This window comes from Sminthopsis crassicaudata, chromosome 2, assembly GCF_048593235.1.
Source record: "Sminthopsis crassicaudata isolate SCR6 chromosome 2, ASM4859323v1, whole genome shotgun sequence".
Lineage (NCBI taxonomy): Eukaryota > Metazoa > Chordata > Mammalia > Dasyuromorphia > Dasyuridae > Sminthopsis > Sminthopsis crassicaudata.
In genome coordinates, this window is record NC_133618.1 from 651,785,639 (window position 1) to 651,801,564 (window position 15,926).

At 38.6% G+C, this 15,926-nt stretch overlaps 1 protein-coding gene across 6 annotated transcripts in view; it reads left to right on the forward strand.

Annotated features, from left to right (window-relative positions):
• DLG5 (discs large MAGUK scaffold protein 5) overlaps nt 1-15,926 on the forward strand; it is a 141,316-nt gene that overhangs the window by 24,555 nt on the left and 100,835 nt on the right. The window contains exon 1 of one of the 6 annotated variants that reach the window (XM_074296745.1): nt 4,458-4,888. The exons of 4 other annotated variants lie outside the window; for them this stretch is intronic. Coding sequence is in view for 1 of the 2 variants with exons in the window: in XM_074296743.1 (XP_074152844.1) it covers nt 8,251-8,257 (7 nt within the window). In the remaining variant the exon portion in view is untranslated. Of the gene's footprint in view, nt 1-4,457; nt 4,889-8,235; nt 8,258-15,926 lie in introns of those variants that run through there. One more of the 6 variants, XM_074296743.1, reaches the window with a different exon arrangement.

Genomic DNA, 15,926 nt, shown 5'->3' on the forward strand with positions numbered 1-15,926 from the left:
GCTTTGTGCATCTCGTTACAAAGCTTTGGAGTGAGATGTGAGTGGAGCATTGATGATGATGGTGATGATGGTGATGATAATGGATGGTTGGTAACTAATAATAGCTTGCAATTGCATAATGCTTTAAGGTGTCCAAAGCATTTTCCTCACAATAGTTCTTTAAGGGATGGTCATATAAATGTTATTCTTATTTTACAGATGAGAAATAGGCTCCTATAGGAGAAGGGAACTGGTCAGGGTCATATAATAAATGCCATAGCCAGGACTCACCCAGGCTTAGAACTTGACCTCCAAATTCAGGGCTGTTTTCACATATCTTTGAAAATCTTGATAGCCAAGATTTCTAAGCAACTAACAGAATTACATAAAATCAAAACCTATTCCCCACTAATACATTGTTGGTAGAGTTGCGAAATGATCCAACCGTTCTGGAGCGCAATCTGGAACTATGTCCAAATTGCTATCAAACTGGGCATATGCTTTGGCCCAGAAGTGCGCTTACTGGGTCTGTACCCCAAGGAAGTCATAAAGGAGGGAAAAGGAACCACACATGCAGAAATATTTGTAGCAGCTCTTTTCATGATAACAACTGGAAAAGGAGTAGACGCCCATTAGTTGGGGAATGGTTGGACAAGCTGTGGTACATGGAGGTAATGGAATTTTATTGTTCTATAAAAAATGATGAACAAGCTGATTATAGAAAGGCCTGGAAAGATTTACATGAACTGATACTCAGTGAAACAAGCAGAACCAGGAATACATTGTACACAAGAATGTGTGATGATCAACTGTGAAAGACTTGCTTGTTCTCAGTAGTTCAGTGATCCAAAGCAATCCCAATAGACTTTGGACAGAAAATGCCATCTGTATCCAGGAAAAAATCTGAGGAGACTGAATGTAAGTCAACATATGTTATTGGTTAATATAGCATTTGAGGGCCCCTGTTTTTTTTGGGGGGGGCAGGGGGCTTCTGTTCTAACAATAAGTCAATAGTCCTAAATCTTCTGGCTTTGGAGTCTGCCTCAGGAAACTCCCATGCTCAAATCTGTCTGATTCTGACCATTCCTCAGTCAGAGAGCTTCTGACCATGGGATAGTCCCACAGATCAAATTCCTGACACAATAGTGAATAGACCACTCCTCAGTTCATTGCTGACTGTCAGGTAGATAATCTATGTTCACTTCTTTTTTTCTGTTTTTTAAACTCTCCTTTGGTTTTTCCCTTTTATTCTGATTTTTCTCTCCCAACATGATTCATAAAGCAATGTGTATTAAAAATAAAATAAAATAAAAATAAAAACTTACAAAAAAAGGAAATAAATAACAAACAAACAAACAACAACAACAACAACAACAAACCCTGTTCCTCAAAGAGAAGTGGTCAAAATATGGAATAAATATTTCTTGAAAGAAACTATTAACTGACTACCTGAAACAATTTTCAATCTCTAATAAGAGAAATGAAAATCAAAACAACCCTGTAGTTTTGTCTCATACCCAGCATATTGGCAGCGACAAAAGTCAGAAATAGTGGGAAGACAGATCCCATGTATCGTTGGTAGAGTTGTGAATTGATGCAATTCTGTTCTGGAAAGCAATTTAGAATTACCAGAAGAAAAGGACTTAAATATCTAAGCCTTATGAACCAGAAATTGTACTGCTAAGCGTATACCTCAAAGGAAGTCAATGCCAAAAAGAAAGGTCCTATATAAAACTATTTATAGGAGCACTTTTTGTGATAACAAAGAATTAAAACAAAGTAGATTTCCATAGATTAGCTAAACAAATTGTGATATGTGAATGTAATGAAATATTATTTTGCCATAAGAAATATAAATATGATGAATGCACATGAGCATGGGAAGACTTATAGAGGCTATATCAACCTCTGCTAATTGAAGCAGGGCTAAGCAAATAATATATAATGATTGCAATAATGTGAGGACAGTAGCATAAAAATAGAAGTTGAAAGTTCTGAAATTACTTATTGTTTCTACAATTTGCTTTTTGATCCACCTATTCTTTTTTTATTTTATTTTTAAGAGTATTTTATTTTTTCAAATATATGCAAAGATAGTGTCCAGCATTCATTTCGTAAAACCTTGTGTTCCACATTCTCTCTCTGCTTGTTTAGTTTTGTAACACCTTTTTTCTTTCTTTCTTAGTACTTTATTTTCATGGATGGGAGGAGGAAGCAGGGAGGAAAACAATGGGAAAGAGGTGGGAGCTAGTAAAACAAAAAAATATTATTTTACCAGTTAAGTCATTTATTTTCTCTCTCAATTACTTCACCCTTACCTCAATTAAATTTACCTTGTTGTTTAATTAAAAGAAAAAGGCACACATTTCCAGGTTAACTATATTAAGAAAGTCATGTGTCATTTGATATTTTAATTCCATCTCTGTTAAGAGGTGGGTGACACATTCATTGCCCTGGAGTTGTGTTTTATCATTGTATTGATCAGAGCTTTAAAATATTTTCATTTTTTCAGCATTTCTTTATAGTGTTGATGATATGGTATAAATTATTCTCCTAACTTGGATTACTTCACTCTGCATCAAAATTTATTTTGAAAAAAGTTTGCAAAAGCATTAAATGCTTTATGTCATTTGAGCCCCTTTGGAGTGCCCTTTTGAGACCTTGTCTTTTTCTTATCTGATATATACTTGCATCCCTTCTCTGCCAGAGGCTAGATGACATCCTTGTCTACCAGGCCTTTATAAATTAGAAGGAGATAGGAGAAATGTAGGAGCATAAGTAATCAAATCCAGTTTTTCTGATGATCCTGACAGAGCCAAGAGGGATGATGAGATCTAGCAAAAATTTATTTTCTTTTTGTTTAGTTTTCTTGTTAGTTTATTTTTTAAAAGAATGTAGAAGACCTACTTGGCTTGTTTGTGGGTAATTGAGTAGAAACAAAAAAGACTAAAAAGAAAGGGGTGATTGAAAGATGCAGGTGTTAGAGAGGTTGGCAATTTGCTTAATTTCTTTTACAGATGAGATTTGGGTAGACAGAATTAAATTGGGTGTTGATGGACTGGGGAGGAGGAACCATGTTAAGGGAAAAAAATAACCATCATTTCTGAAAGTTCAGATTGGATTTAGTGTCCACTGAATTGTAAATTTAAAATGTTAATTTAAATGAAAAGGGGACTGCTTATGTTCTATAATACCTAACTCTTAAGAGTATTGTTCCTTCTGGTATGAGCCTAGTGCATGCTTTTTTGGGATAGAAGGTGGGGAGAATAAGGGTAGGATCTGACCAGGACTTGTTTGTCTCATTTGTAGATTGCCTCTGGAAATGGGGCATGTGTAAAGTCATTCCAGTGACAGAGTTTCCTATGGGTCATAGCCTAGTTAGAGAGACATAGCAAGTCTCTGAACCAATGGTGGATGTAATTTGATTAGTTGGTTGTCACATACATGGTCCTGAATAAAGTCATCACCATAGTTTTTCCTCATTTCCCCAGATGAGGCTCTTAAAACTGGTGGGACCAAGGCTTTGAGTTCCCTCCTTGTATTGGTCAATAGGATGCTTTCATGGAAAGAGTCTGGAAGTCTCCCCACTGGGCAATTGGGTAAGCTCTGTGTTTGTGTGCCCATCCCTAAAATTGGGAGCCTGCCGCAATATTAGTACCACACTTTAATGATAGATGCAGTTGGTCTGAAAGATTTTTGCAAGTATGAAAAACTTTCACAAATATAAAAAAGAATCAGATGTAATAATTCAAAATAAATCAAAATATAATAAGTCAAACAAGAATCAAATATTAAAAAACAACAACAACAACAACTTGAATCTTTAGCCTGGCCAACTGTCTTCTAGAGGATGAGAGTGCAGGTGACTTAGTATAGATTCAGTCAATAAAAAGTCAGTTGATATTAAACACTTACTACATACCAGTCACCGTGTTAGGTGCTAGGCCAAGACAATGTAATGGGGGAGAATTCATCCCTCCTAGAAGAATGACATAGCTGACAACCTGCCATCTGAGCATTTACTGTCCCATCAACTTTACCATCCTGCCTTGATCTCTACCCACTTCCATCACCTCTGATCTTTAGTAGTGTCTGTCGATTGTCTCCTGTGTGTAAAAACATTATGTGACCAGCTGGGGCTACCAAGTCAAAAGCCAGAATAAGTCATGCCTTTGAGGAGATTCATTTTTACTGGAGGAAACTTAAAACCCCAGGCTACTCAGCCCTGTGCCGAGGGCGGGACTTGGAGTTAGCCAGCATTTATTAAGTGCTACTGGCACTGGGCTTAGCTCTAGGGCTGTGCTGAAAGGCAGATCACTAGTCTGTTCTCCTGGAGCTAGTATTCTATTGTAGGAGACCAACATGCATACAACGAACCAGATAAGGACTGGGGATAAATTGAAAATTATCTCTGGGTTGAGAAAACACTGGGAAAGGCAGCTTCAGGAGAGGGGGAGGGAAAGGGAAAGGGAATAAGCATTAATTAAGTGCCTTCTAAGTACTGTGCTAAGTTCTTTGCAAACATGAGCTCTTTTGATCGAAGAAGGTCGGACTTTGTCTGAGAGTTGAAGGTATTCAAGAAATACCTTAGGGAAGGAGATGGGGAGGTCTTCCAAAAGTGCTTAGATTATGGAGATGGAGTCGGCAGGAGCCTGGTGTTCTTGGATTCCAGAGCATACGGTGTAAGGAGACCAGAGAAGTCAGGAGTCAAGCTGTGATGGACTTTGAAAGCCAGATTTTATGTTTGACCCTGGTAATAGGGAGCCACTGGAGTTTCTTGAATAGAGGGATGAAGTCATCAGACCTGCACTTTGGGAAGATCATTTGACATTTTGAGAATAGATTGGAGTGTGGAGAGACTTCAGTCATGAAAATCCACCATTGGCTCTTGCAATAATCCAGGCTCGAGGTAAAGAGGGTCTGCTCCAGGGTGGTGCCAGAATTAGGGGACAGAAGGAGACAGGTATGGGAGGTGTTAAATCGATAAAAGGACTGGAATTGGCAAATGATTAGATGTGGGGTGGGGAGAGTGAGGAATGGAAGAGGGCTCTTGGGTTTTGAGCGTGGGTGACCTGGTAGAAGGTGGTGTCCTCAATAGCAATAGAGAATTTGGGAGGCATCCAGACTTCCAGGTAGACTTGATTTCATATCTCAGCTACACTGTATAATCTTGGGCAATGCATTTAACTTCTAAGCCTCAGTTTCTTGTCTGTCAAATGAAGAGGCTGATCTCAGTTCCTTTTAAGTCTAAATTTTTGATCCTATATTTAATATAGATATTTAAATATATATATATACACACACACAAAACAATATAATTTCTTCTTTTTCATTCATATATTTTATTTTTCTATCACCTTCATTTCAGAATTACCTTTTTCCAGAGAGTAGTCCCTTCCTCCTCCCTTCCTCCTCCTTTCCTGTATTCCCCCCCTCCAAAAAAAAAAAAAAAAAAAAAAAAAAAAAAAAGCAGTTGAGCAAAACTGATCTAATCAAGGCATCTACTGAGGCTGCTGGTATCTTTAGAGTGACACACCCATCGTTCCATACCTCTGTAAAGTAGGGAAGGAGGTACATTTTCTTCTCTTCTGGGACAAGTTTGGTCATTATAATTACTCAACATTCAGGTTTGGATTTTTTTTTTCCTTTTCTTTTTCCAGGTTGTTATTTTCATTTATGTTGTAGGTGCTGATTAAAAGTGATTTCAAAAAAGGGGAAGGTGCTAGCTACTAGACCGGATTAGGATAAGTCTCTTTTTAGGTTTTAATAGGAAATGAACCCCAAGCAGAACTTTATGGAAGCCAGGGATTTTAGCAGGTCCAGAGGGAAAGACAAGGGCATTCCCTGTGTGAAGGACAATGTCTTGTGCAAAAGCAGAGAATGGAAATGAAATATTCTAAAGAAAAACTAGTAGTCTTGATTGGTTGAAATGATGAGTGCAAGAAGGGGAGTCTTATGAAATTATGTTCACATTTGTATAGTCTTTCATTGTATGCTTGTTTTAATATGCCTGCTAGATTATATGCTTTTTGTGGGCAAAAGCCCTGTCCTATTTATCTCTTTCAACACATAGTACCCTTCATTTCCCAGACTTATAATTTCATTGTGGGTAGGGCTATCTACCAGTATTTCTTGGCCATCTATAGACCTAAAGAGTTCCCTAGTTAAATCACTTGCCTAGGATCAAATATGTGGTAAAGGGTTTTTTTCTGACTCAAACCAGGTCTGTATCCATTTTTTCTGGCTTTCTCCTCTTCCCTCCCTACTCTTCTCTGACTGCTGGTCACCCTGGCTTTCTTTAAATTCCAACTTAAAATCCTACCTACTTGGAACCTTTCCCAGCTCCTCTTAGTTCCAATTATTTTCTCTTTGTTAATTATTTCCTATCTTCAGTTTGTTTTGTATATATTTGTCCTCCATCAAATTCTAAGCTCCTTGAGGACAGAGACTATTTTCCAACACATAATAGGTGCTTAATTAATTTTTTTAATTCCTTGCTTCTCATTTGACCTCTTAAATGCTTAATATAACTCTGTAATGTGAATGAATGAACATTCTAGTGATAAAATACACAGTTGTTGATATCCTGAGGCAAGACATGATTTGGCTAAGGGGATGGTGACATTTTTATTTTACTATTTTTTTTTTTTTGACCAGATGCCTGATTTTTCCTGATCCTTGTGGTTATGACTTAGTTCTAAAGTTGGTTTTTTTCCCCTTGAAATAAATTTTATTTATTGGAAGCTTCCTGTGTACAGTCAACATTGATTTACAACAAAGGAAAAATTAGAGAGTGATTATTCACTTTACAGGAGGATTCAGGGTATAATTTTTCATTAGCATAAGTCTAGTGTGATTGGAAGTACTGAGAGCTGACAGACTGAATGTCAATTCACTTGAAAGTCTCCACAATTTAGGTCCGAAGAGCACTGCTGTCTGTTGTTAAGAATGAAGGAGTATGTTGTAGTTCATTTTGGAAGCATCCAGGACTGATTTTTTGGTTTGTTTTTGGTTGGGAGGGAGGCTGGGAATGCTACAAGCATTTATTTAATGCCTATTATTTAATGCTAAGCATTAAGGAAAAATAGTTCCTGCCCTCATGGAGCTTACATTCTAATTGAGGAAAACTTTACACAAAAAGGAGTTAATAAGGTAGTGGGAAGATTGGAAGCTGCCGGGAAAGGGACATGGTCCTGAAATCCAAGAAGTCAGAAGGACTACTGGGAAAGGAATGAAGGTTGGCAGACTTAGATAGCTCCCCTAAAATGGGGGCAAAGGAAGAACAAATCAATGAGAGAAGCTTCTCTTCTGCCTCCTTGAAGGCCTCAGGGAAGGATAGATATTCCAGGAATCAGGAGTGAGGGAGGTTCTAGAGTCCAAAATGAGTGTTTATGTATTATTACATAACTAATATGTAATAACATGTTATTTGTTAATACATGGATTATGCTGCCTATTTCTGAATTTTGGGTTTATACTTTTGAATTGGGAAGGGATTGACTTGGAAGATGGCACTCTGCTGGACTTAATCCTTGCTGTCAACCATGAGATGTTATTGGATGCTGTTCTGTGTCTGATCATTATAAAAATAGAGTTGAATAAGGAATGGTTCTCGGCTTAAAAGAGTTTATAATCTTTTTGGGGAAATTCAATATACATGTTGGGGGAACAATGAATGACAAAAGATAGTCTATAATTAAGTACTAAATTGTGTGGTACAGATCAGAGACACCAAAGAGCACTGAGAGCAAAAGTAGTTGGGAAAGGCTTTTAGAGATGTTTCAAGCTGAGACTTGAAGGACGGGTATGATTTGGCCAGGGAGAGGACATCCTTCCGCTCTACAATGCCATTGTGCGACAATAGGTTATTTATTCATCCAGAGTCGTTAATAAGCATTTATTAAGTTCCTATTATGTGCCAAGCATCCCATCTCGCACTGGAGGTGCAGAGAACGCCCCTGCCTTCTAGGAGCTCTAGTATGAGGTTAGGGGTACAACACGTAAAAAACCGAGAAAGGAATGGATGGAAAAAGCACCTGAAGTTCTGGGGCTCGGTGGGAAATGATGTAATGCCTGCTTTGGGTCCGGTTGAGGATCTGGGAGGGGCTCTCCTTGGCTACCTTCCACCCTCTCCAATCAGAGAAAGGGAGGGAGGGGCCCGAGGGGCCGGAGTTACTGCGGACTTCGAATTTCAGAGTTGATTTCTTGTTGCCATTATGGAGGAGAGCTGACGTAGACGGAGTCCTACCCTCATGGAGCTTCCAGTCTTGTATGTCGGGTGAGGTAGTCTTCATTGCATAGCTGTTTGCTTTGCTGCACTTTTCATGCTAGAGAAATGTTTTTATAACTTCTTTGAAACGTCAGAATGCTTCCTCATAAAAAGGAAAAATAAGACCTCTGTGGCTGCCCCATGGCTTAAGTTGTAGTAAAAAGGGGAGAAAGATCCGGGGGTCTTACTGCGGGTTTGTTTGTTTGTTTATTTGTTTTTCTGGAGGTAAGTGGGGTCTCAGTCTTGCGATGTTTTCTCACTTTACGGATCGGTTCAAAATTGGAATCATCGTGTTCTATTGGAAGTCAGAATTCAATGGACAATTATTAAGCCCCTGTTGTTTTCCAGGCGCTTTTCCAGGCCCTGACGACTCAAAGACAAGGTGAACCATCCCTTGCCCTCAAGGGGTTTATAATTTCAAAAAAAGAAAAGAAAAAAAGAAACTATATGTATACATAGAAATAGATATACAATGTATGGAGATGTAATGTTGTTTATTGATTTTTTTTTTTTTTTTGGACTGGATATCTCTTGTTCCAAGCTGTGAAATCTAGTTCCAGTAGGGACTAGAATTCTTCTGAGCACTTTTTCTTTTCATTGTTTGCCAATTTTTTTAAGAAATTAAAAAAAAAAAAATCAGTCGTGTAACTGATGCAGTCTGAATCCTCCCTGTGACTTGGGGAGTAGTGGAAACCAAATAGGAACGAGCGGGGAAGTGTTGCCGGTGGTCGGACCCATTTATTTAGCTGTGGTCTGCCTGTGTCCCCCCCGTGCTCCGCTTGCCATTGGTCTGGCGGATGACCCGCTGGGGTTCTGTAACTCTACACCACCTGCGGAGGCCTTGGGGAGCCTTTGTCACTGCAGGGACGGAGCCGGGCTACCGGGCCAACTGGTTGAGCCACTGTGCGGGGCGGGCGCTGATGGGGAACAACAAGCTTTTGTTGTGTACGTTGCTGGCCAAAGTGCACCGTCAGCAGGGGGCCCGAGCTTCTCGGGACTGTGGGACCTGGTGGGCAGCGGGCCAGCACCCGTTCTGCCTTGTCTTGGGCCTGGCAGCCTAACCTGACTGACTGTGGGGAGGGGTAGGGGTGTACCTTGGGAAGCTAATACTGAATAAACCCGGCATTTACTCGTAGGTAGGGGCCTAAGCCAAGAGAATTACTTTTACTTTTTTCCTGAAGGCTAACTGTTTGTTTTTTGAAAGCTCGATCTTTTCATGAAAATGCCCATTTTTATAGCACTGGGAAAAGCCGAAGCGAACCCATCCATTCCCAGAAAACTTCCGGGTTTGCCTGTGAGGACCTCAGGCTGGAGCAGACTCCTGTTCCCAGGTGAGGGAGGTTGTAAATCTAGGTAGAACTCACTGCCCCCGGGTCACCTTTCAGGTTTGCTGATCCAGAAAGTTCCCTCATGTTGGGGGAAACAGGCCATTCTTGTGTTTTCAGGGTTGAAGTTTGAACTCTTTTCCTGCTTCCCACAATGCCATCCTTAAGGATTTGATTGAGTACACAGAAAGTGGAGATTGCACTGACTGATGTCTGCTTCCCTTTCTAGATTCCTCCATTGGGAACTTGGTTAGTTCTTCCCCGTTGCACTCTCTGTTGGGGGAAGGACTTTGGTAGATTGTTTGGCTGGTTGAATGGAACACTGAATTAGCTGTGGTTTGATGAGGGTAGAGGAAGAGAAACTTTGAAAGAAGAGACAGAAAAGTGATAGGAAGATAAACTGCCTTAAAAAACTTCTCAGGGTAGGAGAAAGTGATATGGGAGAGAGACCTAACTAAGCTCAAAAGCATCTTTAGACTTTGCCTGCTTATGTGACCCTGGACAAATCCATCATCATTCCCTAGCTCAGTTTCCTCATTTGCAGAAAATTGCCTCTATCTTTCAAAGTTGTTGTTGAGAATTAAATCAGATAATTTTAAAGTACTTTGCAAACTTTAAAAATGCTATACAAATGCAATCTTTCACCAGATTCCTAAACCACCCTCTCTTAAACTCCAGGCAGTTTATTTTAAGACTGTTTATTTTCTTGTCATTTCTGCATCTTTTTCCAAAGTCTCTCTCCACCTCCATTCTCCTCCTTCATCCTTATGAAAGCCACTGCTAATCCTCGTGTATAAGGTTCATCTGATTCTCTTTGTCAACATTTTCTTTCCTGCCCATCGTTGGAGAGCCAGAAGCAATATATCAGTAGAAGGAACAAAGATGATCTGACCCAGTGTGTATGCTATATTCATTATGCTACTATATCCCTCACCTTGTAAAATTGTGCTGCCCCAGGCATCCTTTTGAAGAGAACTTCTCCAGTAGAGAATTCAAATTTGAAGGGACAGGGTGAAAATGAAAAGAACCCAGAATGTAAAAGTCTATTTTCAAATAGATTCGGCAAAGAGAATCTCTCATTGGCTGACCTTCTAGCCCATTTCTTCCTTCATGTGAACACGTCTTATTTCCTTTATTTTCAGTTTGTTATTTTTGGTTCCCTTGTCTCCCTTCTTTTTTGATCCAGACTCCATAGTCTGAAAGTAAAGAAAAAAAGGATGGGACTTACAAGGGTTGCCCCGAGTCAAAAACAAAACCATAAAAGTATTTGCACAAAATCTCCCTTGACATTTCTACTGTAGCTGAAAGGACAAAAAGACTTGATGGGCTCTAGGAAATTTTATATATGTGCATAAGATTTTATATATATATATATATATATATATATATATATATATATATATATATATATATCTCCACATATATATGAGTTCTGCTGGGCTAGCGGTGTAACTGTATCTAAAAGCATAACTGAACATCTGCTTTCCAACCTGGGGCCCTGTTGGAAATCTTAATTTGGGGGATTAAAATAGCTTGCTTATTGGCTACAGGCCTTTTCAGAGGAAAACTTGTGAATACGTGTCCTGCTTCAAGAATCTGCTTGCCTGCTCCCCAAAGTCCCCTCCCTGTTTATCTGAAATGTGATGACATGGAATGAACTTTGACAAATAGATATTTTCTGGAGATGTTGTATTCGGGCTCCTTTGGTCTTATTTCTGCCCCTGTGATTCCTGTGTCTTATCTATGTCTTATCTGACTAGCTCTGGTTCTTGTTGGCTGCATTTTTTTGTTTGTTTTTTGTTTTGTTGCCAAAAGAACTTTTGATAATGGTCCATTTGCACATGGTATTGGGCTCCGTACCACTTAAATGATCTACAGATACCGATTTAGCATCTGCTCCATAGGTTCTTAATTCCTTAATTCCTGAACTTGCGCTCTTTAATGTTTTGATAGTATTTCAATATAAGTTACTGTTGTAATCTAATGTGTTTTATTTTAGAAAGGATCCACAAGTTTCTCAAGATACTGAGCTAGGAGCTCATTTATAAGAGAGGTGAAGAACCTTTGACTTAAGGGGACACTGGGGTAGTATATCTAAAGATGAAATTCTGTCTTTTATCCATGAAAAATTATCTCACTCCTTTTTTCCATATGTCTTTGTGTTGACTTTACATATTCTAATTAAGAAAATGGCAATTTTGCAAAATAGTTAGAGAATAAACAATATAATTTGCTAGATATGCTGGAGAAAGCTAGGCAGAATTAATTCTTGCCTCCAGAGAGGTTATATTCTATTGGGAAGGTCCAGAATGCCTTGTACACAGTGTTAACTTGGATTGTGGTGGGAATTACCAACAGCTGAGGTTGAAGGATTCTGGGATCTTAGATCTAGTCCTGAAGAAGATCTTAAAGGCTATCTAGTTCAAACCCCTCTTTATACAGATGGGGAAACTGAAGCCCAGAAAGATTCTATGACTTTGCAGGTTCCACAACATAAGACCCAGGGTTTGAACCCAGGTTTTTTGGCTCCGGAGCCATTACCTTTCCACTGTGTACCAGGGGAGGGGCCAACATCTGAACCAAACACTGAAGGAAGGTAAGAATTCTGAGATGGGTAGATGAGGAAGGAGTGAATTCCAGAGGCAAGGGATAGCCTAGGTTTGTCCAAGCCCAGAGAAAGGAGAGTTGAATAGCTAGTTGTCAGTTTGAGGGACTGTAGGAGAGTAAGGTTTTTTCAAAAAAACAAAACAAAAAAAAATTAGAAATGGAGATTGGTGCTTAACTGATTGGAAGGAGGCCTAAAATGTCAGAGTAAAAAGTTTGTGCTTTGTCTAGAGATAGAAGGGAGCCACTGAAGGTTTTTGAGCAACTGTAGCATGATCAAATGCATGCCTTTAGTTTATATTGATAATGGGCACAGATGATTTATTGGGGTGGGAGGAGATCAGAAGCAGGGGGATCCAGGCAAGAGGCTTTTTAAACATTTGTAGAATACGTGCTATCTACAAGATTCAATGGGCAGACACATATACAAATAAATACAGGCTTACACACACACACACACACATATAACATACAGACAGATTAGACAAAAGAAGACATTTCTTAAGGACTTATTCACTAAGTGTTTTCTGTGCTTGTTCAGAAAAGACCACAACACTGACAGCTCAGTGATTCCCCTTCCCCCCTTTCCAAGCCTGGTTTGGTATGCTTTGTGGCTGTAAATTGAAGGGAGTTAGATTATTTTTAAAGATATAGAGAGCAATGAAATCTCTGTTTTGCTTCCTTTGTGGTTAGGGGGAGCTTTCTTTTGTGGGTGCTTGTTTTTGAAAGATAACTCACTTTCTTTGTGCCTGATAAGATGCTTCCCTGATAGCCTAATCACACTTCTTGTGGTTGACTGGAAAGGATTTGTGGAAGCTATGCATGTGACCAGTTTCTTCTCTCTTTTTTTTTGCCTTATAATGGGTATCTTTTTGTTGCTAAGGGAAAATGGAAATGAGGACCTACTTTCTCTACATCAGCCTGTGGAATTGTTTTTAATCTAGAAATGAATGCAAATACAAGCTTTGGATGACTGGGAACCACGGTTACATGACAGACTATCAGAAAGTCATGCCTTGAAGCCTTCCTCATTGGTTTCAGTAAAGAGGAATTGGAGGGTTTTCAATATTCTTTTGAGATGGCAAATAGCTTGGAGACTATGTGCTACTGAATGCATCATGATTATATCCACAAAAAGATGTATGGAAAAAAGGGTGGGAATTATGTTTTTTCCTTTTTCTTTTCTTTTTAAATTAAAGCTTGCTTTTTCTTTTCTTTTCTTTTTTTTTTTTCCCCTTCCCAGGGTCACACAGCTAGGAAATGTTAAGTGTCTGAGACCAGGTTTGAACTCGGGTCCTCCTGAATTCAAGGCTGGTGCTCTATCCACTGCGCCATCTAGCTGCCCCGTTTTTTTATTTTCAAAATATATTCATGGATAACTTTTTAACATTGATTCTTGCAAAACCTTATGTTCCAAATTTTCCCCTTCTTCCCCCTAACCCCTTCCCTAGATGGCAAGTAATCCAATATATGTTAAATCCAATATATGTATACATATTTATATAGTTATCATGCTGCACAAGAAAAATCAGATCAAAAGGAAAAAAAAAGTGAGAAAGACAACAAAATGCAAGCAAACAACAAGAAGAGTATAAATGCTATGTTGTGATCCACAGTCCCCATAGTCCTCTCTGGGTGTAGGTAGTTCTCTTCATCACAAGATCTCTGGAACTGGCCTTAATCATAGATGATAATATTTCTGTGGCTACATGACAGAACACTCCCTTCTGAAACTTTCTTTGTCTTCTGTGTGATAATGCACAAGACTGGTTAATACACTGGTTTGAAGTGCTCCCAAATTATTTTGTGATGATTTCTGTTTTTACATCACAGTCATTTATGGGTGTAATTTCTTCTTTTCAAAAACAAAATAATAATCCAGTGAGTCTTCTTTTGCAACAAGGAAAAAAAAGCATTTAAGCAAAGCCACTTGACTGAGACCACTTCTGATGTAGCTCATGGAACACTTTGCACCTCAACTCTCTTATCTCTTCAAGGATGGGGGGAGCTTTGTTTATATAATGCTGGACTTTGTTTTTTTCTTTTGTTTATGTGATTGTAGTCATATATTTTGTTTTCCTCATTTTACTTATTTTCATTCTATCTCAGTTCTATCTTTTAAAAGATTATATGTACATGCAAATGTTTTTTATTTAAGATGAAGAACTAACTCGATGCTATATTTACAGTTTTAAAAATTTGTATCTTTTTTTTTTATATATCACTTTCATTTCCAAATTTATACTCTCCCCATCCCCTTTCAAAGAGAGCCTTTATTTGTTGACAATTACTTGGTAATTGTCAGATGTTTACTATATGCCTGATGGTGTACTTAGCATTACTTGCCCTCAGGGAGCTCACATTCTCATGGAATAATTCACATGCAAATAATTCTGTACAAACCAAATCTGTCCCTTATAAATAAGAATTAAAGAAGGGGTGGGGGGGACTTTGTTCTACAAAACAAATACATTTTTGTTACTTGGTACAATCTGCCAATTTTGAGGATGTTCTGCTTGCACCTCTAGTTTTCTATCTCTGAAAAAAAGGAAAGACATATTTTCTTTTTTTTCCTTTGGGGTCAACTTTGATTAGATACTTTCCCTCTCTTTTTCTTTCTTTCTTTTTTTTTTTTGAGGCTGGGGTTAAATGACTTGCCCAGGGTCACACAGCTAGGACGTATTAAATGTCTGAGACCAGATTTGAACTCGGGTGCTCCTGAACTCAGGGCTGGTGCTCTATCCACTGTGCCACCTAGCTGCCCCACCTTTCCCTCTCTCTCTTTGGAATTGTGGAGTGAGGCCTTTCCCAGCTTGCTTCTAAAATGATTTCTTGAAATCCGAGGCGTTCCAGTCAAAGTATAAAATCTTCCTAGATGGCAATTCCATAAGTTAGGGGGAATGTGGTGGGGATTAGTGTTTTATTGTAGCAGTGTTTTCCCAGATGAAATTATCTGTTTTAGTACCAAGTCATCCTTACCTATTGAACTTCATTCCTTGTTCTGTGTTTCTTAAATTCCAAATAACAGGGTAAATGGAGAATATATAATTCTTTTTTATTTCTGTTTCTTTAGGGCCCTTTTTGTATGAGTTATTTAAAGGACATGAAGGAAAAATCAAAGACTACTGCTTTGGTATAAAAGAGTGAATTATGGGAAATACTGAAATGGTAAATTAAGAATGAGGGGGAACCTTAAATATGACTTAGGTCTACTACAGCCTAGAGGTTAAGAGTTTTGTGTAATGTTATAACTAATGGATGAATGGATAAGTATGAATTAATGCAAAATATATAAATACAGGGCAGTTTGGGAGGAAAGGCACTAACAATTTGTAAAGCTTCCCTGAAAAGATGTTGTGTCTTAATCCGTTTTGGTAGTGTGGGGATGCCTATGGACTCCTTAGAATATTATTTTTAGATGCATACTATAGAATAATAAAACCAATTATATTGAAATACAATGATCAGAATGTTTTTTAAAAGTTCAATGACCTTTGGTGAAGGATTCCTGATGCAGAAGGTGATGTTTAAGGTTGTTTGTCCTTCTTTCTTGAAGAGGATTGTGACTTAAGGTGAGTCTTGAAAAAGGAGAAGTATTTAAAAATGCAAGGAGGAGGGAGTGCATTCCAGGTATGGTAGATAGACTTCAAGTCCTGTCTGTGCTGATAACTTTTGTGACTCTGCTCATCCGTAGAATGGGGATAATTATATTTCTACCAGTCACTTCAAAGGATTGCTTCCCTGGACTT